Genomic DNA, 20,551 nt, shown 5'->3' with positions numbered 1-20,551 from the left:
TCATGGATAATGACCTGGAAGAAATGATGAGAGACAGAGAAAAGAAAAATATGGTTAGTAAAAGAGATTAGCTGGAGATATTAAAGAGTTAGTGATTCTGGAGAGGTCAATTATCAACTTGAAACTCAAGGATGGCCTGAAGCTCAGACCAAAAAGGACCATAGTTTACTAGAAAAGGAACTAAAAAGCTAGATTACAGGAGAAATGAGAAATTAAGAACTCTAGACTTGTACATGAAACCATACAAATTAATAGTCTGTGAACAAGTTATGTACATTATTCTTATCTGGGTTTTTTTAAAATCCTAAATTCCTTAACAGATTTTTGTTAAGGAAACCAATCAACTAAACATGAGTATAATGATGTCCTACTGTGTAAGACTTAGAGCTAGGTTTCTGTTCTAGGGTCAAATCTTAAAAGAAAAAAACAAAACAAAACAAAGACCATAATTTTTTCCCTATAGTGATGCTGTTTGTCTAGCACAGTGGTCGGCAAACTGCGGCTCGTGAGCCGCAGTTTGCCGCTCTGTTGACTAATGAGTTTGCCGACCACTGACCTAGACTCTCGATTCCAATAATTACAGGCTGTTGTTGTTCCTTGTGATTAAGCCCCTAGCACACTGAGGCATAACAAGCTCAAGGTCTCATGATAGGGATGACTTGCTCTACTTAAAGGAAGACAACTGCTAATGTATCTAGGTTTCCAATAAAGACTCACATTTTCTTTATTTGTGGATGAGCTACATATTGCATCTTTCTTCTGGTTGCCATGGTCCAAAGCCTTTGGAGTGCTACAAAGCGGCTGTCCCTACAAAAGATAGTTTTCTGAGAATATCCAACACCTCCAGCCACAAGTGAGCTGGAAACCCCTGTCTTCCACCTGAGACATCTAACTCTTCCTCAGCATGCAGGAAGGGTCAGGTGGGGTCTGGGAAGGTAGGATGTGCCCTGAGAAACAAACCCAAACCCAAGAAAGAGGAGCTACTCACTGGGCTGCATTTTATAAGGTGCTTGTGATGATTCCTACAGATCAGATTAAAAAAAAAAAAAAAAAAAAAGCCAGTCAGTTTAGCCCCAAATACTATTTGGTTATTCATCAGTGGCTTGGGGCATCCCAACTTTTCCTTTCTTGCATTCTAGGATCCCTATACCTAGTTGATATGTCTCTTCCAATAACAATACATAGGGTGATCTCTGTGGTAAATATTAAGATGTTGAGTGACATCCTGGAGATAAGGCCCTCATTTTACATATATATATATATATATATATATATATATATATATATATATGTAAAAAAAATATATACATATCCTAATATATAAAGAGCCAGGGTCTGTAACGTCCAAAACGACCAAACGGACGACCAAATGCCAGGCTATGCGCGCAGCAGGCTTGGATGGGTAGGGACTGGCCAGCAGACTGAACTGCTGACCTCTCGGTCCCTCCTGGGTCGCAGGCACTGCAGTGACCCAGCACTGACTGCCGCTGCCAAGGCGGGTGCGATGCGATTGGTCAGGGGGCCCTGCCATCGCCCCGCAGAGGGAGGCCCAGGCCACCAGCTGGGGGGCTCTGTAATCGCCCCAAAGAGGGAGGCCCAGGCTACCCAGCTGGCGGCAGTGGACAGGGCCTCCCTCTGCGGGGTGATCAATCCTGGGGCTCCCGGCCTGCAAGAGGGCGCAGGCCAGGCTGAAGGACCACCCCCCCCCAACCGAATGCACGAATTTCATGCACCGGGCCTCTAATATATATATATATGCACCAAAGATGATGAGTTTTTTCTACATCTTATGTAGACAGAATTTATAATTTACTAATTTTCAAGCAGTGACTGTTGAGAGCAGATGTTTATTTTTTTTTTTTAGGAATTTCTATCACCCCTCACAGGAGTTCATTTGATCTACATGAGTTGGGGCATTTTAAGCAATTTAAAGACAATACAAGCAATACAAAGTTAAGTTTTTTTGCATGTATTGGTAAAAATACAGTCAAATAGAAAACTTATAATAAGTTTAAGAAATTGAATTAGAATTGTTTTTCATTCCTTGAGTATTCCCTGACTGAACACTTTAAGATCTCCAACCAAGAATCATCATGAGTAATAATAAATATTATAAAATGCTTTGGTAGGTGCTGCTAAGGAATAAATGAAAAGTTAATCCTTACAATAGCTGTTTATAAGAAGTGCTATTATTATCTCCATTATCACTGTTTCTTAAGAAACTGAGGTGCAGTGGAGTTACAGTTGGTGAAGTAGTAGGCCACTAGAGTCCAGACACTCTGATTCTAGAGCCTACACTAGATACACTAAGTCAGTGAGTGTAAGCACTAAGATACAGCACTACTCACATGCAGGTAACAGCCTATGTCTAAGTGCAGTATACTATTTTCCTCCATTTTTAAAGATAATACTGATTGTGTGTGATGGTTAAAATTAACTAACACTCTGGGAAACTTAACAACCTTTCAAGGGAAGGATCTAGGCCTCCAAAGTGAATGTTCCATACTCTGCAGAGTTTGCATAGGATAAAATCCCTGTGCCAGCGCTGAAAGGCTTTAGCATAAAGTTCATTTAGCAAAACAATTTACCTCCAAGCTAACTGTATTTCCTGAGGTCCTGAAGAATCCAAAGGACCTGCAATTAGATATGAAATTATTCTTGTCCATGCATCCTGTCTTTCCTTCTGATTTTCTTTTTTTTAAAATATATTTTATTGATATTTTACAGAGAGGAAGGGAGAGGGATAGAGAGTCAGAAACATCGATGAGAGAGAAACATCGATCAGCTGCCTCCCGCACACCCCGCACTGGGGATGTGCCCACAACCAAGGCACGTGACCCTGACCGGAATCGAACCTGGGACCCCTCAGTCCGCAGGCTGATGCTCTATCCATTGAGCCAAACCGGTTTCGGCCCTTCTGATTTTCTTTATTACCAGTAAGCCACATAAATTTCAAAGCTGACCTCTGAACAAAATGGCTCTTGCTAGGTACCAATTTCATGGTACAAGGTACAAGTTATTAGATTCTTAAGAATTTACATGTGTCACTGAAAGACAAACTTCTAGGAAACAATGCACTAAGCTACAGAGATTTTTTTCATGAATAGAAAAGAATGCTTATCACTCAGGAAATCTGAAATTACAACAAACACTAAAATGACTGAATAGTAAAACACATTTCTTTAGGGCTCAGACCCTATAAAAATGCAAGAATTAGCTGACAAGGTACTTATTTATGTGGGTTTCTTTGCCTCTGCTGATATTAGACTAGGTTATAAAACTTCTTTTTTTTATTCTTTATTGTTGAAAGTATTATATATGTCCCCTTTTCCCCTGTTGTTCTCTCCTACTTCTCATCTTATTATTTCCATTCCCATCATTGAGTTTCAATTTATATTATTAATCAGTCAACAAAATACTCCTTCCTATCTAAAATTTTCATGTTATTTTTCTCTTCCCATTGGCTTGATCATTCTCCTAAAAAATCCTACAGGGCCCTAGCCAATTTGGCTCAGTGGATAGAGCGTGAGCCTGCAGACTGAAGGGTCCCAAGTTCGAGTCCAGTCAAGGGCATGTGCCCAGGTTGCGGGCTTGATTCCCAGTAGGGGGCGTGCAGGAGGCAGTCAATCAATGATTCTCTTTCATCATTGATGTTTCTCTCTCTCCCTCTCCCTTCCTCTCTGAAATCAATATATATTTAAATAAATAAATAAATCCTATAGGTACCCATAGAATTCCAACTTCAAGGCTCTCTACTTACTTTTACCACCTTCCATCTCTATCTTACCACCCTGATCTCTCCTTTAAAAGTTATTCTTTCCCTTGAAGCCTTTACCTCCCTTCTCCCTACCAGTTCCATCAAGATCTGCAGGAGCTGTTAGCTGAGTGGCAGACATCTCCCCACTGCTAAGATTCGAAAGATCAAGGCAACGTTTTGGGGTTCCTCTGTTGAGACATAATAGTACATCAATAATCACATTAGGATGTAATAGCCTTAAAAAGCAAAGATCATGTTATCCTCAATTTGAAACACCTCTCGCCGGCCTTGGTGGCTCAGTGGTTGAGCGTTGACCAATGAACCAGGAGGTCACAGTTCGATTCCTGGTCAGGGCACATGCCTGGGCTGCGGGCTCGATCCCCCGATCGTGCAGGCAGCCAGTCAATGATTCTCATCATTGATGTTTCTATCTCTCTTTTCTTCTCCCTTCCTCTCTGAAATTAATAAAGATATATTTTTTAAAAAAAGGAAAGAAAACATCCCATTCTGTTCTGCTCCCGTTTACATAAAACTTCTTTAAAAAAAACACCTCTCAATGATTATGACATAATTTGAACAGTGTCCAAACAAAGCAATTGCTTTTGGAGATATTTTAGACTAGGATGAGGAAAATCTCCCCCATTTTCTCTACTCGGATAATCTGCACCTAATTTTCTCCTCACCAACATACTGAGACAGTATTTTTTTTTTTAAATTGAGAACCAAAGTTTACTGATTGAGATGGGTCTTGACCCCACATCTTCTGCTCTGTATACAAGAGCACACAGATTTTATTTTAGTCTCTAGTACTTCTCAAGTCTATACCTCTCCAACTTTGCTGACTGAGGCATTAGTGCATGGCATGGACAAAATTTAAAGTACAGTAACACTATTATTAATAAAGTGACCAACTCATATAATGCAATAGAGTTTTCAAAGACTTTTCCCAGACATCACATGGTTTGATTCTCACAAGATCCTAGTAAGATAAGAAAAGATTATTTCTATGTCACAGAAAAGAAGTTTGAGAGTCAGAAGAGTTACATGGTCAGTCAGAGACTAAGACTTAAACTCAGATCTTGGAGCCAGGATAATTTTTTTTTAACTCAAAAATGTTTAGAAAAACAAAATAGATAAGGTGTGAAAGGTGGATTTACCCAGACAAAATGCTTTGGTTTGCAGAATCACCAAAGAGTTTGTCCACTGGAGTTCCAGGGAGATGTGGACAGATGGTGAAGGAAGTGTCTCTCTCCAGGAGCAAGTTTAATATCTTCCTCTGATGGGATCTAAAACTGGGTCCTGTGCCAGGACTTCCTTCCTCTCCTGTGGATGAAGCGAGTTCGGCAGACATGGTCTCCGAGCACTAAGAAAGAAAGAAAACCTAGCTAAGAGGAGAACATCACCTATACAGGCACATCACAGGTGGTCCAGCTTTCACAGCCTCATCCACCCTTCCCAGCAGTGGCCAACTGGAGCGGTTTTGGAGGATGGGCATCTCCAAACAGAGACTCACAACTTGGCTTGAAGGTCAAATCGCACTTGCCCGAAGCGGCCTGGCCTTTTCGATGGAACCTGAACTTACCGAGAGGAAACTCCAAGACTTTAAAGCGGAAATAAAAAGAAGGCTTTGACTTATTTGGAGCCGCAGCTCATGACTCCTGACCCGAAGGAACTCAGTTCTCCTAACTCGCGACGATACCTTAGGTCCTCTGAATTCCCGTTTGTGGGGCTCTGGTTCCCGCAGAGAAGGCTCTGGTCTCACCTCGTTTGAGTCTGAGATTTACCTTCAGGAGAAAGAGAAGTGGGTGGGGGTCAGTCACAAGCGAAGACTTGAGCAGAATTAAAGAAAATCGGGGGAAAGGAAGCAATTTAACCACACTACAATCTTACTTCCCGACTGGATAGGCTTTGCCGCTTCTCTCCTCAGAGGGTCGAAATTATAGCCTCGGAGCAGAACAACAGCCACAGGTCTTGACATTCAAACCTTCCGCCCTCCCAATAACCTATCCCGCTCGCCTCTAAGCTACGTCAGCCAATCTCCGCGCCCGCCCAGAACATCATCAGCCAATCGTTTGGCTCGTACATCATCCGGGGCGTGAGCTTGCGTTGGTAGGAACCCAATTTGCCCCACCCCACAACCAGAGCAGGATGCCGATTGGCCCATCAGCATTCGGCAAGCGGCTTAGTAAGCCCCGCCCCACATGAGTCTGGCGTACCATTTGCTTTACCTGTGGCCAATCGCCTCGCCCCTCCTGAAATTTCCCTTCGCTCCGCCCCTTGGACCCCGGGAGATTTAAATTGCACCTCGCTAGCGCTAGCGATGTCAGTCGTTAATACTTGGAGGAATTAGTTTGGCTAGGGGATGTTTTAGACGTTTCTTTTTCCTTGCTTCTTTCTCGTATATTATAAGGACTTTCCCCCTCTCAGTCTGCTACCCTTCCGCTGGAGATGGAGCATTTGCTGAGGGTGTGGGAGATGCCGGGGCCAAACAGGTGTGTGTATTTATGCTAAGCGGCATTGGCCCCACCCAAGAGCTTTCCTAATAAGATCTTCCGGTTAGCGCGCAGCATCTCTAAGACGCTAAGTTACGTGAGTAAAGGAAATTCCTTTTCAGGGAAAGCAGGGGAGTTGAATTAGTTCTTGGCATAATTCTTTTAAAATATATATATTTTTTTTTATTGATTTTTTTTACAGAGAGGAAGGGAGAGGGATAGAGTTAGAAACATCGATCGACCACCTGCCTCCTGCACACTCCCCACTGGGTATGTGCCCGCAACCAAGGTACATGTCCTTGACCGAAATCGAACCTGGGACCCTTGAGTCCGAAGGCCGACGCTCTGTCCACTGAGCCAAACCGATTAGGGTTTGGCATAATTCTTATCACAATTCAAAGGATCTCAAAATTTGGTTGCTTATGGAACTTTGAACATTAATTAGGTGATATTAAAAGAATCTAATTTTAATAAATATTTTATTGATTTTAGAGAGAGGAAGGGAGGATAGAGAGATAGAAACCTCAATGATGAGAGAGATTTTTTCAAAATGTACTTTTTTATTGATTTTAGAGAGGAAGGGAGGGGGAAAGAAACATCAATGATGAGAATCACTGATCGGCTGCCTCCAGGACGCCCCCTACTGGGAATTGAGCCTGCAACCAGGGCATGTGCCCTGACCCAGAATCCAACAGATGACCTTTTGCTTCACAGGTCCATGCTCAACCACTGAGCCACATCCTCCTAGAAAGAATTTATTCTTAATTTTGGGGACTTGTTTTTAAATACTCCTGTGGGAGTGGTGGTGGGTCTGGATGAAACAAAATTGGCCATGAGTGTTGGGTGATGGGTAACTGGGGATCCATTATATCAGTTATCAGTGCTCTCAAAGTTTAAGCTGTATACTAATCACCTGGGGATCTTGTTAAAATGTAGATTCTGATTCAGTAGGTCTGGGTTGAGGCCCAAGATTCTTTACTTCTAGCTGATGCTGATGCAGGTGGTACAGGGACCATACTTTGAGTAACAAAACATGATGCTATTCTCTTTACTTCACTGCATATTTGGAATTTTCCATAATAATAAAAAAATATTTAAAATAAACTTGGAAGCTATTTAAAATACAGGCCCCTAAAATGATGATTCAATAGGTCTAGAATGGGGCCCAGGAATTATCAAGGTCCCTGGGTGCTACCCATACCGATGGCTTGCAGGCTACACTTTGGGAAACAAATCAGAAATGCAACCTTTATCTTTGAAAAACAGTAAATCAGAAATACAACCTTTATCTAGTGTCAGGATCTTGGTTATAGTAGTGGCTTAGAGGTGCAGTATAGTCAGTTGGGTATTGTCCTAAAACACCCTTTTCATCTGTAGAATTTGTTTCTCCAGAAAGGAGCAGTGTGAAGAGTCCTTACCCTATAGGGTGGAAATGGTGAGTGTGGGAGTCAGCACAGAGCCCTGCCACGCCAGGTGAGTTTGAAAATCACACTGGGGATTAAGGGAGTATGGGATGAGTTGGTTTCTGCTTTGATAATTATAATGACACTTCATGTGACCACTATATACTTCCCCGCAGGTGGGAGGTAGAAACAGATGAAATTGTCCTACAGCGGCGGCAAAAGCAGATAGATTATGGCAAGTGCACACCTGGTTACCAGAGTTTTCTGCAGCAAGTCCCCAAGTGAGTGTAGTTGTGGGTAGTCACAAGAGTCTCAGTCAAGTGGCTTCGGTTCAATGTCAGGTGATGGAAATATACTAGAATCTGAGTGCTCTCACAAACTTGGAGTATTACTAAAACAAATTCTCCTGCAACCTAGCCCCAAGGTTAAGTCATACTTAGTCCAGAAGACTTTCTTAAAGCCTATCTTTAAGAAAAAACAACCCTCTATCCATGTTTGCTTATGAAGTTTTTTCCTTCCAACCATTTTTTTACCTCATGCCTCCAGCTGACTTGGCTAACTGAAATGTATTTACCTAATCACATGAAAGTTTACATGCACACATACAAACTAAATGTATGAAAGGTAGAGTGTGTTTGAAAGGGATGCCAAATACTGAATTTTATATCTATCTTGACTTCTGAGGGAATTGGAAAATCTAATTTAACCTTCCCAGAAGAAAGAATATTGGGGAGTTAGGAAGTATGATGTTTAATCTGACTTGAAGATTTTTTTCTGGATTGAGGGCATTAATCATACCTAATTCTCAGAGAATCCCTAATAAGTCTCCTAATTCACCATGATAAGCAGTGAGCTGTGCCCCCTATACCTTGATCTCAGTCTGACTCATAACTATTGTTGCCAGGGCACAACGACAGCCAGGACTTCATCCTCAAACACCAAACAAAAACAGGCGGTATAGCCGCCGCTCCTGGGATGCCCAGATCAGGCAATGGAGAAAAGCACTGCATTCCTGGGACCCTCCCAGCCAGCCTCTGCAAGGCAGGGGGGCTGAGGGGTATGTGCACTATTCTTGATTTTTTCCTAGAGTTGTGGACTGAGCCCCACCTCTCCCATTTTGCAGCGATTTAACTTTCACTGGCTAAAAAGGGAGAGTTGGAATGAGGTGCATGCTCCTCTGACTTTGCTGCCTTCCTAGGCAGGGAATGAAGACTCCTCTCTTAGAACCAATGGATTCTACCCCTTTGGATGACCTCTTGGATGACTGGCTCCAGACCCTGGAACCCTAAGAGAATCTGGATGGAGACCAGCAGGGAGCCCAGGTAGTATCTTCTGCTGAAACCCACTAGAGTAGGGTCAGAGATGGGGTTTGGTCTATGAGGTCACAATTAAGATGGTGTTCAAGCTAGTAGTCCAAGAACAAAAAAGGAAAATGGGGCAGCAGGAAAAAATACCATGATATGAGTAAAAAAAACTTGAGAACTAAAAGTGGCATAAGGATATTTAATTATAGTTTGTAATGGGCTGCACTGGGGGCTATTTTATACTTGATGAAAGAGGTGTAATCTCCTTTTGAAGCAAAGCTTGAAACCTAACTTGAAGGATTTGTTATTTAACTCTCAATTTCAATGTTTTTCAAATGAGCCAATGTTAACTTCTTATATTCAATCATTTAACTTTAGTAAGTATGGTTAATAATAAAAAGGGGGATTATCTAGTGGTGAAAATCAAGGGCTTTAGAGCCTCAGACTGCTTTTTAAAATACCACCTTTGTCTACCACATGGGAAGTCCCTTAACCTCTCCAGCCATTTCATGTCAGATAAGATTTTTTCCCATTTGATGATTGTAAGCAAAAATGAGTATACATATTTAAAGTACGTAGCACGGTGCCTAGCACATAAGTGTGCCACAACAGTAATTATTTGAAACCATATCTCCTGTAACTTCAGGCCCCTGCCAGTTCTTTTGCCAGGGGGAAATGGGCAGGGCAAAGGAAACGTGAGGTTTATCTTCCCTTGACCCCATTTTCTTACTAAGTACCTAACTTTTCCTCTTCTTTTTCAGTTTGCAGACTAGGTGGCTCTGACTCCTCCCTTCCCAGGCTCTGTGAAGATCCCCACCACTGGTTCTACTTTCTAACTGATCACAGCTACTTATCTGTCCCAGATTTGAGTGGGGTACACATTATTTAGGGAAAAGATACCTTTCAGGGGACCTGTTGCTAAATGTAGTAGTGAGGATTTACTTGCATGACTGTTACTTTCCCATCGATTACAAAAGAAATCTAAAATTCTGCCCTACAAAGAGATCACAACACGAAGCATTGTTTAAAACCTCTCCTTTTCCATGTTTTGCCTGTCTCTCTAAACCTTTGATTGATGAGACTCAAATTTATATAAGAACCAGAAACCATCTTCCTATTCCCCAACCTCTTCACCGACTAACGTCTACATTGTCTTCAAAAAGGACTTAAACTTTGGCTGTGGTGGCAGTGGTGGTGGTTTAATAAAAGGTGGTTTACTCTACCTGAGGAGGAAATATAGCACCATCACCATCTTTTCCCCATCTGCCTTTTTCCTCCCTCCCAGTCTTAAGGAAAGTGGTCCAGCTGTAACTACCGGGCCCCCCCCAACACACACACACACACACCCCCACACACACACACACCCTCCCACGCGGGTTACTGAGCCGCCTATGATGTCATAATCACAATCCCATTACCTCATCCTGTTGAGGGGGGGGCGGTGCGTAGAGGGAGGAAAAGGAGTGATCAGCCCTGGGCCCTCTTCAGCTTTACAAAGTTTTTGGGTGAAGGCTAATCACAGAACCAAACGGGAACAGCCCCCCAACTGTAATAAGTCCTGGGTTTATACGGTTGGAGTCGATTTGGCCGCTGGAAGAGGGGCTCCTGGGACTTAGAGCAGGCCCTAATCGGCGCTTGGACTACACTTCCCAGAAGCCTTCACGCCGCGGACGGGTCCTCTGCTGGGGGAATGGGGATTCCTTCAGAGAGGCGGCGGTAGAAGGTGGGAGAGGAGAACAGGTGAGAGGGACTTTGGCTAAATCTTATTAAGCGGCCCGAGCCGATTAGAAGGCTGTCCTTGGTCCAATGTAGAAATAGAGGATGGGAGCGATAGCTTTGTTTACCTTCGTCTGACGCGGCCTCCCCCGCGGCTTTCGAGCTGTGCCTCCAACTGGACCAGTCCACCTTCTGCAATATTTTGGAGGGGGTGACTCCATTGTGAGGAAACCGCCCTCATCCTTAAATCAAAGAACCGGGCTCCTTCCTGACAGCACTACCTAAGAAAGACTTCGAGAGAGAAGCGACGCGAGTCTCGAGTCCCCGAGGACAGTTCAGGGGGACTCTGTGGGCAGGAGAGGTTCCCCCACTCGCCTGAGAGGCCCGTTGGTTCGCGCTGGCGCCTTTTAAGGACACCGTGGGGTGAACGGAGCGCTCAGAGCTGCTCCGGCCGCGGCCCTGGGAGCTGGAGGAGCCGCGGTAGGTGTCGGAGGGCAGGTGGCGCTTGGGCCTCGGGGCGGGCTTCTCGGCCGGCCCTCTCTCTTTCCCTCTCTCCCTTCCCCCAGCCCGGCCGCCCGCGCGTCAGGGCCTCGCCGGCCGCCTCCGCGGGGAGAGCACGGGACCCGGTGGGGGAGGGGTGGCGGAGTGCTAAGTCCCAGACCCTTTCCATCCCCTGCGTCCTGAGTTCGCTTCCGCGGCCAGATGATGGAAGCTAATTGGGAAAAGAGGAGCGACAAGCCCCCCCCTGAGCAAGCCCTGGCGCCCCCATAGGGGCCCGCGGACGACCCATGCCCCACCCCGCGGGGACAGGCAGGGCAACCGAGGGGGAGGTTGAAAATTGGAGGGGGGCCTAGCCTCTTGCTTCTTCATCGGGGCGAGGGGGAGGGGTTCGCCCCACTTGTCACCCCTCTCTCCACCAGAGCCATATGGGGGAAGAGCAATCAGACCCCCACTTACCTGTTCATGCACCTCCCTGCTTCCTCATGTTTTCCTTCGGTCTCCCCAAGAGGTTTGGGGCTGGGACCTGAGGGAAGGTCCCCAGAGGATTTGTGACTCTCCTCCCCATTAGCCTGACTTGATGCTAGGTTCTCCAGGTTTCAGCACAACCTCAGCATCCCTGAAACCCGAATGTCAGGGGTTACTGCCATCCAATAGGAGGTGGGGTGAGGGTCCAACCTTTATTTAAGGGGGCCGATGGTGGAGGGAAAGCCTGGATTGAGTTGGGCCTGGTGTGATTGTGGGGAGGGCCTAGCGGCCTGCTGCTCTTTGCAGGGCTGAGCCCCGTGCCAGTTAAGCTGAGAAGTTTTAACTTGTTTAGTGAACGTTCAGGGTAGTCTCTGCCACTCAGATATACAAAATGGAAGGGGAAGGAAGGCGGCAAGAGAGGGCTTCTTACACTTTTTTCTTTGCCTGCCCGAGAAAGAGGAGGCCCCTCGCAGAGCTGGTTTGCCTTCTTTTGTGTCCTGGTTTGATTCCTTATGGCTTCCGTTCTGTTCCCCCTCTCAGCCTGGCCTGTTTTAGGAAACAGGCTGAGAGTATCAGTTGCGTGGTGGTAGTTGCATTGTTCCAATTACCGCCGTGTGTGGCCACATCCCAACAATTAAAACGCAGGAAAAAAAACCCCACGAAATCACTCTCTTCACTTGATCCCAGAGAGGACTGGGAGTTTGCTGTTTGGCCAAATGCCTCATGAAAAGCTTGAAAGAGTTTTGCTTCACACTCTGCTCCTCATGACTGGTCAGCCTGTTGTCAGCCTGAAGCCTAGGGTCTCTGGGGTAAAAGCCTGCAGTTAGATTTCCTCTCTGGTTGATCTTTGAAGGTAGAGTTAAGAAACCAAGAGCAGAAGTGATACAAGCTTTAGCTTCTCCCACAAGAACATAGTAAGGGAAGCAGCTGAAGAGAGCTCTCAAGAAGCTGGAACTTCATTCAGGGCTGTAATAATTATGCATGAAAATGATAGTTAACTATAATGGTAATTGACTGTTCCCACACCTTTCTTCCAAAAAACTCCAAGTATGTCCACGTGTATTTCTTTGCTTTTTCTTGTGGCATGCCTCCCTCTGAGGTAGGAATGGGGTAGAGATGATCCCTTTTTTGTAAAAGTAGAAAGTGATCTTGCCCCCAAGGTCACAGAAGAGCCCTTTTGGGTGTCATTGAGGTGATGGAGGTTGGCATCTAATCAAATAGATAAACCTGGTTGCCTTCCTCTTAATGTTATCATCACTTGTGGCAGCCTGAGGCTTTGTAGAGCAACAAACAGGAGGGCTGAGAAACAGCCTATGTGGACTCCTGGTTTGTACAGGCCAGATGGTATGCTTCTTACATTTTGGTATTTTCTGTTATGTTGTATGTGACAGATTAAGATTATTCAGCCTGTTTTACATGGGTAAATTGAGACTAAGGTTAAGTGATTTGCCAAAACTGCCACAGCAAATGGGATCAGGATTGAGATTTCTAGATAGTTTATTCTCTTTCCTAGCAAATGCTACAGATACCCTCTGGTGAGCGGTCAGCCTGCTAGTCACTTCTGGGAATAGACAGAATAGTATGAAGACACTAGGTTAACCTCCCCTCCTCCCTTGAGTAAGACCCCTCAGGTAATTATGTGGGCTTAAAGCCTGTTATCTGATAGAATTAGTTTGTTTTTACCCAAATTGACCTGAGAAAGAGTCTTGATTTATTGTATTAATGGTTTTTGAGTCAGATCAGGCTAAAAACTTAGTTGAATAAAGTCACAGAGTTGTTGTTTTTAACATCTATAGAGTTGAAATATAATTGGCATTACCCTGGTACCATTTTCTTATCTTCTCATTTTATAAGAGGATATATACAGTATCTGTTGGAAAATAACATTAGCCAGCCAGGCTAAGGAAGAACTTAAAACCTCATTGACTCTTGTCTGAAGCAGAAAGTCATTCCAACCACTGCTCCTGCTCCCTATTATTATTTCTGTAGTCTAGGTAAAGGGTACCTCTCTGCTTCTGATAAAGAAAATATTGGGCCCTGACCGGTTTGGATCAGTGGATAGAGCGTCGGCCTGCGGACTGAAGGGTCCTGGGTTCGATTCCGATCAAGGGCATGTACCTTTGCTGCGGGCATGTCCCCAGTGGGGAGTGTGCAGGAGGCAGCTGATCGATGTTTCTCTCTCATCGATGTTTCTGACTCTCTGTCCCTCTCCCTTCCTCTCTGTAAAAAATCAATAAAAAATATATTTAAAAAAAAAAAGAAAATATTGGGCTAATCAGGATGGAAATAACCATTTGGTAATTCCTCTTTCTCACCTTAGCTGTTTTCTAAGTAGTGCTTGTATTCTGGGTAGACAGCAGAGCGTGAACCAGGTTAGGAGTGGCAAATCGGTTTCAATTTGTTTGCCAACTCCAGTTCATTTTACTAGGTATCTGGACTGCCAAGCTTATAATGTGTCTGAGGCTATGTTTAGGCTTAGCAGGAAAAAGCTGTGATCAATTAATGATGTCTGCCAGAGGCCTTGCATAGGGATATTGTGGTATGTGTGCCATGCATTTTCCATCTCTGGCAGGTACATCTCTAATATCACTTGGGGCTGGTCCCTCTGTAATTGGCAGACTCAGCAGGCATGACTGGAGAGGGAAGTCCCAATGGTGCTAGAATGGTGCTGCAGTGGCAGAAGACGGCTCACGAGTGAGGTCTGGAAGAACAACAGGGAAGACATCCATCATTTGCTCCAGAGTGTGCAAGTCAGATCCTGGGGAGAATCATGATAACCCTGATCACTGAGCAGCTACAGAAACAGACTCTGGATGAGCTGAAATGCACACGCTTCAGCATCAGTCTGGTAAAAGACCAGTCTTCCTGCTTCTCCACGACCCCCTCCCCCTTTTTACAGAGGCTGTTTGTTGCTACTACTTCACCCTTGTCCTATGCCATATGAGTCATGGTACTTATACTGGAAGAGTCCACTAAAAGCTCAAGAAACCCACCCCAAAAGGAAGAAAGCAGGGATTTTTCCACTGATAGAGAAGGGACACTAAAACTTGGGTGGAGAAGGGTTTGGAATATTGGAAGATGTGCATTATTTTACTCACTAACTTCGGGAAGACAAGAAGAGAACACTTAAGAGTCCCTAGCCCTGGCTGGTTTGGCTCAGTGGATAGAGTGTCGGCCTGGGGACTGAAGGGTCCTGGGTTCGATTCCAGTCAAAGGCACATGCCTGGGTTGCGGCCTTGATCCCCAGTGTGGGGTGTGCAAGAGGCAGCCAATCAATGATTCTCTCTCATCATTGATGTTTCTATCTCTCCCTCTTCCTTCCTCTCAGAAATTAATAAAGACATATTTTTTTTTTTAAAAAAAAAAGTCCCTAACATCCCTATAGCCCAGGAATTGTAGGGGTGAGCTGAACAGGGCTTCTTGGAAATCTGTGTCCTGAACCTGAATCATGATGGATATTGTCTCTCTCTTAGCCTTTGCCTGATCATGCAGACATCTCCAACTGTGGGAACCCTTTCCAGCTTGTGCCTGGTAAGGTATTGTGTGTTTGCATATATGTGTGTATGCCCATACTTCCATTTACATATTTCTTTGGTTTCCAGTGACCAGGACTAGGTAGCCTACCTCCACAACATTCTTGTCAGGGTCACCTTCTGAGATGGGCACTTGTCTCTGTTTTATATATCATTATATAATGTTGATCATTCCTTGTTTTACATTATTGCACTGTAGGGATGTACCATGGTTTATTTAACCAGTCTCTTAATAATGTGCATTAGGTTATTTCCGAACAAAACCATAATGAATAGCCTTGTACATATGTCAGTCATTTTACACAGGTGAATGTGTATCTGAGGTATAAATTATAAATTATTCAATCAAAGGGTCTGTGATTATGGGGGCAGGCATCACTATTGTACAACCAGAACTTTAACCCATGTTGCTAGGCTGCTGTGCAGCTCAGTTTCTTTTCTAGGATACCTGGCAAGGGAACTAAGTTGGCAAAAGCGTCTTCATTTAATTTCTTCTTCTGATTTATTAAATACTTGCTGTGAGCCAGGTATTATGTTCTAAGTACAGAATAGGATACATGGTCCCTGCCCTCATGGAGGTTAGTAGGGGGTAGAACTGTTGACTAAAAATGTTAAGTGTGGGTTTTCTCAATCATCAAATATGACTTCGTATACTTATCAGTTGTTCCAAATATCTAGCTTCTGCAGAATGCAGTCAGCTAGCCAGAGGAGCTTGGAGTAGGCCCTTTGTCTCTTAATGAGCTGGTTAGAATTCAGTGAGGACCATTCATTTTAGTCCATTTTCTCTTCCACCCCTCGGTCCCCCAATCTGTTTGGATATTAGAGCAGGTCTGTGGGAAAGGAGTCAACATATTTGGGTGACCAGACGCAGGAACACAAGTAGCATAAAGTCTTAGGGTTTCCCAAGCATGGTTCCACTATCAAAGGCCTTTTGCATCCTGTTTGCCCTCCCTAGCAATAAAAGTGATCTCTTACCTGTTTGATTACCTCTTACTCCTTGGCAACCCTAACTCCTCTATTTTGGTGCTATTGAGACTTGGAAAGGGAAAAGGCTAAGGAAGGAGAGGATAGGCCAGCTGGGCAGTTGGGGAACAAAGTAGGTCTAGGTTGAGGAGTGAGGGATGAGCAGGGCACACTGACACAACGTTTCTATTGTTTTACCTTTGAGAGGGAGTGGCAAGGCGCTGTATGAGAGTGTATTTTCAATTTCATGTGTTTCGTCATAACGGAGGCAGAATAGCATAGCGGTTAAAAGACCTAACCTTAGACCAGGATTTGAATCCTGTCTTGGTCATTTGATTGCTAGATGACTTTGGGCAAGTTACTGGACTTCTCTTATCTGTGAAATGGGCATAATAATAGGTTTTTTGGAAACCTCACATAATGTTCATTACATTATGGGAACATAGTAAGCTCTTAAAAATATATTGGCTATCATTAATATTATTTTTATGATGAATGCCTTCCAGAAGGTGCTTCCTGGAGGGGCCTGCCCCACTGTTCCTGTGCCGAGTTTCAGGACAGCCTCAACCTCAGCTACCACCCGTCAGGCTTGAGCCTGCACCTCAGACCACCCAGCCGGGGAAGCTCCCCACCGGAGCATCCCCTCTCCCAAGTTCTAAGCCCTGAGCCCCCCGACCCAGAGAAGCTTCCTGTGCCCCCCACCCCTCCATCCAAGAGGCACTGCCGCTCACTCTCAGTGCCCGTGGACCTGTCTCGCTGGCAGCCAGTGTGGCGGCCTGCCCCCTCCAAGCTGTGGACTCCCATCAAGCACCGAGGCAGTGGTGGAGGGGGTGGGCCGCAGGTGCCTCACCAGAGCCCTCCAAAGCGGGTCTCCAGCCTCAGGTTCCTCCAAGCTCCCAGTGCCTCTTCTCAATGTGCCCCAGCCCACAGACCCTACAGTCCACCTTTCTTCAGCCTGGCCCTGACCCAAGATTCCTCTCAACCCTGTGCTGCCTCCCCCCAAAGTGGCTCCTGGGAAAGTGATGCTGAATCCCTATCCCCTTGCCCACCCCAGCGCCGCTTTTCCCTATCACCCAGCCTGGGCCCACAGGCAAGCCGCTTCTTGCCCTCTGCCCGGAGCTCCCCCGCATCCTCCCCAGAGCTGCCCTGGCGACCCCGAGGCCTCCGCAACCTTCCTCGAAGCCGCTCACAGCCTTGTGATCTGGATGCCCGAAAAGCTGGAGTGAAGCGGCGCCACGAGGAGGACCCACGGAGGCTAAGGCCTTCCTTGGACTTTGACAAGATGAATCAGGTGGGACCAGCTGGATTAAGGAAGCTTGAAGGGTTGAATTGGGAGCAGAGGGACTGTGTTCTCTTTCACTTTTAAGCTGCCCTAGTTCCATGCCTTCCTGGCAGGGCCTCCCCTGGAGCTCCTTTATATCTGAGCTTTCACTAGAGTGATCTACCATCCTAGTTTGCCCAGCACTTCCCGGTTTTAGCACTGAATCCTGAAGTCCCATGTCCTGTGAAACTCCTCAGTCCTGGGGATTCCTGAGAAACTGGGGTGAGACCCATGTTAAACGTTCCAATAGGGATTCCCAGATTGTTTTGCTAGAGGCACTTTCCCTCTACTCTTAGAATGCATAAGCCACAGAGTGCCATCATCATTGCCCCACCCCTCCTTGTGCTCAAGGATGGTTTTGCCACTTGCCCTTCACTGCTTTAAATGGGTCTGGGAGAGCTTAAAACAGGCTGCTGCAATGTTCATCTGTTCAGCATATGTTTTTGACTTCCCAGTATGTGTGCAGTTGTCTTATACACTTGCCCACTTTTTCATACTCTTCCTGCTATACCACTGGGTCACAAACCTCTTTGCAAACTTACACACTTATTGACAGTCATCCATCTAACCAGTCGGCAAATATTTTTTTGGATACCTACTATGTACCTGGCTCTGACAGTATAGGCCCTGGCATTACAGTAGTGAAATAGATGATATTTCTGCCCATATGAAACTTATAAATGAGTCTTTAATCTTAAATCTGATGGAAACTATGAGATCTCTCCTCAAAGAAATGTTACATGGTTACTGAATTTTCCAAATTTTATCAGTGAGTTCATAAACCTCACCCTAAAGCCTAGGATTCCTGCCTTAGAGGGTAATTAAGGGACAGGACACTGAAATGCAGCTTGGGCCAGGGTGCTCTGGGATGTTATTATCTTCCTTTGCCTTCTTACTTTTTTGTTTATTTGACAGAAACCATACTCAGGAGGTGTCTGTCTCCAAGAAACAGCCCGGGAAGGCAGCAGCATCTCTCCACCATGGTTCATGGCCTGTAGCCCCCCACCCCTCTCTGCTTCCTGCAGCCCCATTGGGGGTTCCTCCCAGGTGCTGAGTGAAAGCGAAGAGGAGGAGGAGGGGTCCGTGCGGTGGGGGCGGCAGGCGCTGAGTAAGCGGACACTGTGCCAGCAGGACTTTGGGGACCTGGACTTAAATCTGATTGAGGAGAACTAAAACTGAGAGGCTACTACTTCCTGGGGCCACACAGACTGACTCTCTTATGGCTACTAACAAGTGTCGAGGCTCCAAGACTGGGGGCCCAGCCTGGGAATGGGGATGAGTGGAGGGCTCCCACTCAGGGCAGCTGGAAATCTCGCTCCAGGAAGCTCGACCATGCCGAGAGACTGGCTGGGACAAGATAAACAGAGCTGGTGGCGGGAGGGACAGCCCCAGAGCAGACCCTTCCCATGGCGGCCCTGAGTGTGAGTATCCCTGCCAATGAGAAAGCAATGGGCAGGGAAGGAAGGGGTCTGCTGACCCCAGCTCGGGGAATTTCACTAGCCCCTTTGCTTCAAAGGGCACTTGTGTCTTAGAATTTGGCCAGGGTGGGGGGTTCATTCAGCCTCCTCGGAGAAATTGTGTGCGAGTGTGTGTGTGTGCTTGGGAGTATACTTGAGGAAAGGTGTAAAGGTGTGTTTGCGTAGCCTTAGGGAAGGAAGGCAGTTGCTCCTTAATAGTAGAGCATCATGATACCCCCAGGATCTTGAGTTTTCATGGGACAGTGGGCTTGTTCAAGAAGTCAAAAGGAGGGCACCAAGTTTTTCTTTTTCCTAAGTAGCTCTGGAACCAGGCTTATAATCCATAAGCACCACTGGCTCTACAAAGGATTCTGTTTGGGGGTACTGCAGGCTCTTTTAAGTGCTGTGACCTCAGCCAATGATCTTTTCCTCAGGCCCACCCCCCTCCCCTAGATATAGTATTGGGGTTGGAGAGGGCTCTTCACATTGATTCTGAGCTGGCCTTTTCTTCTTATCAGATTGCCTAGGCTGTATACCACCTGCCTCTCTCACTCTAAGTAGATGCAAGCACATGTGGGTAACTGAGGCAGGGTTGAAGGGCTTCATCTCTTTCTTTCCCTCTTTACTGATGGGACCTTTTTCCCCTCATCCTCTGACCTTTGATGCATTTGGACTGCTGACCATTTAAAAGCAGCCTGTGATTGCTTCTTTTGTAAAGCAAGCAAGCAACCTCCCTCTACTTTAGCTGTTTGACTATTTGGATTTTCACATATTGGGCTTACCCAGAGTGGAGCGCATCTCTACGGGGCTGTGGTTGACGCTGGGTAGACATCTGCATCTGTGTTGTGTGTGTGGTGTGGCTGACCAGTAGGTGAGTATTCCTGCGTGTGTGAGTGAAGCCACTCCCAGGCTGGTGCTCTCCTCCTGTGCCCGGTGACTGCCCAGTGGCAGCTTTAGCTGCCCTTCACTCCCACCTGCTGCCAAAGTCCCTGTGCTAATGGGATTACAAATACAAAAAGTGGAAAAAAAATTTTCGTAAACTTTGTTTTATATTAAAAAAAAAATCCATAAGTCTGTGTGTGTGTTAAACATGAGGTCCTGCCTCTGTGGCCGTGTTTGAAAAAATAAAGTTTTATTAGAATAATCCATTTTCCCAAGCAACCTTGTGTATTACAGTGTCTTCTTCCCATCACCACAAAGAAAGGCAAAGAGGAAGCAGGGAAAGGCCACCTAACTCTTCCAGCCCCTTCCTACGGCATGGCTGGGCCTCTGCCCTTCAAGGGCACTATCTGGTCCGTAGGTGCTGTGTGGCCACAGCAATCATATCCTATGGCCTGGGCTTCTGTTCAGGCCTGGGTTGTTTCTGGCAGTCTTGATTTGGTCCCTGTCTCCTCTTAACTATCACTCTCACTTCTAAGAGATTGAAGTGAAATGTTAATACATTCTAGCTTCCTGAGAATGCTTGATGGTATAGGCAGGGACTTGTCTAGACTGGTTTGTAGGCTTTGGGAAATGGGGACAAGTCATGATGGGAGACTTGACCAGGAATCTTTTTTTAAAAAGATGGAGAAATGGAGATTTAGTCATCAGAATTCAGATTTCAAAGACTTAATTTCTGCATCTTAAAAATAACTGCTTT

General features: G+C 45.6%; 2 protein-coding genes and 1 pseudogene across 4 annotated transcripts in view; 2 read left to right on the top strand and 1 right to left on the bottom strand.

Moving 5' to 3' along the window:
* CDC25C (cell division cycle 25C) overlaps nucleotides 1-5,108 on the bottom strand; it is a gene marked incomplete at its 5' end in the record, with an annotated part of 36,171 nt that extends 31,063 nt beyond the window's left edge. Inside the window, 3 exons of the mRNA XM_080672407.1 lie at nucleotides 718-807; nucleotides 2,589-2,634; nucleotides 4,915-5,108. Of these exons, the coding sequence (XP_080528533.1) occupies nucleotides 718-807; nucleotides 2,589-2,634; nucleotides 4,915-5,108 (330 nt within the window). The remainder of the gene's footprint in view (nucleotides 1-717; nucleotides 808-2,588; nucleotides 2,635-4,914) is intronic.
* A 2,573-nt stretch (nucleotides 5,109-7,681) lies between these two features.
* Nucleotides 7,682-9,845, top strand: LOC308250121 (oocyte-specific histone RNA stem-loop-binding protein 2-like; annotated as a pseudogene). Its single transcript has 5 exons — nucleotides 7,682-7,722; nucleotides 7,829-7,933; nucleotides 8,557-8,709; nucleotides 8,851-8,977; nucleotides 9,718-9,845. The product of its transcript is annotated as an oocyte-specific histone RNA stem-loop-binding protein 2-like (transcript).
* An 815-nt stretch (nucleotides 9,846-10,660) lies between these two features.
* FAM53C (family with sequence similarity 53 member C) lies at nucleotides 10,661-20,071 on the top strand. 2 transcript variants are annotated; one of them, XM_080672405.1, is made up of 5 exons: nucleotides 10,661-11,152; nucleotides 14,257-14,486; nucleotides 15,112-15,169; nucleotides 16,641-17,425; nucleotides 18,371-20,071. In XM_080672405.1, exons 2-5 carry the CDS (start codon nucleotides 14,409-14,411, stop codon nucleotides 18,626-18,628), a joined length of 1,179 nt encoding a protein of 392 aa, XP_080528531.1. In that variant the 5' UTR covers nucleotides 10,661-11,152; nucleotides 14,257-14,408; the 3' UTR covers nucleotides 18,629-20,071. The 2 variants fall into 2 exon arrangements, with proteins under 2 accessions (XP_080528531.1, XP_080528532.1); XM_080672406.1 differs by having other exon boundaries at nucleotides 10,961-11,152; nucleotides 14,211-14,486.
* Nucleotides 20,072-20,551: the final 480 nt, after the last annotated feature.

This window comes from Plecotus auritus (genome assembly GCF_963455305.1).
Source record: "Plecotus auritus genome assembly, chromosome: 6".
Classification (NCBI taxonomy): Eukaryota; Metazoa; Chordata; class Mammalia; order Chiroptera; family Vespertilionidae; genus Plecotus; species Plecotus auritus.
Note: the sequence above shows the minus strand (reverse complement) of the source record. Positions and strands in the feature narration are given on the sequence as shown.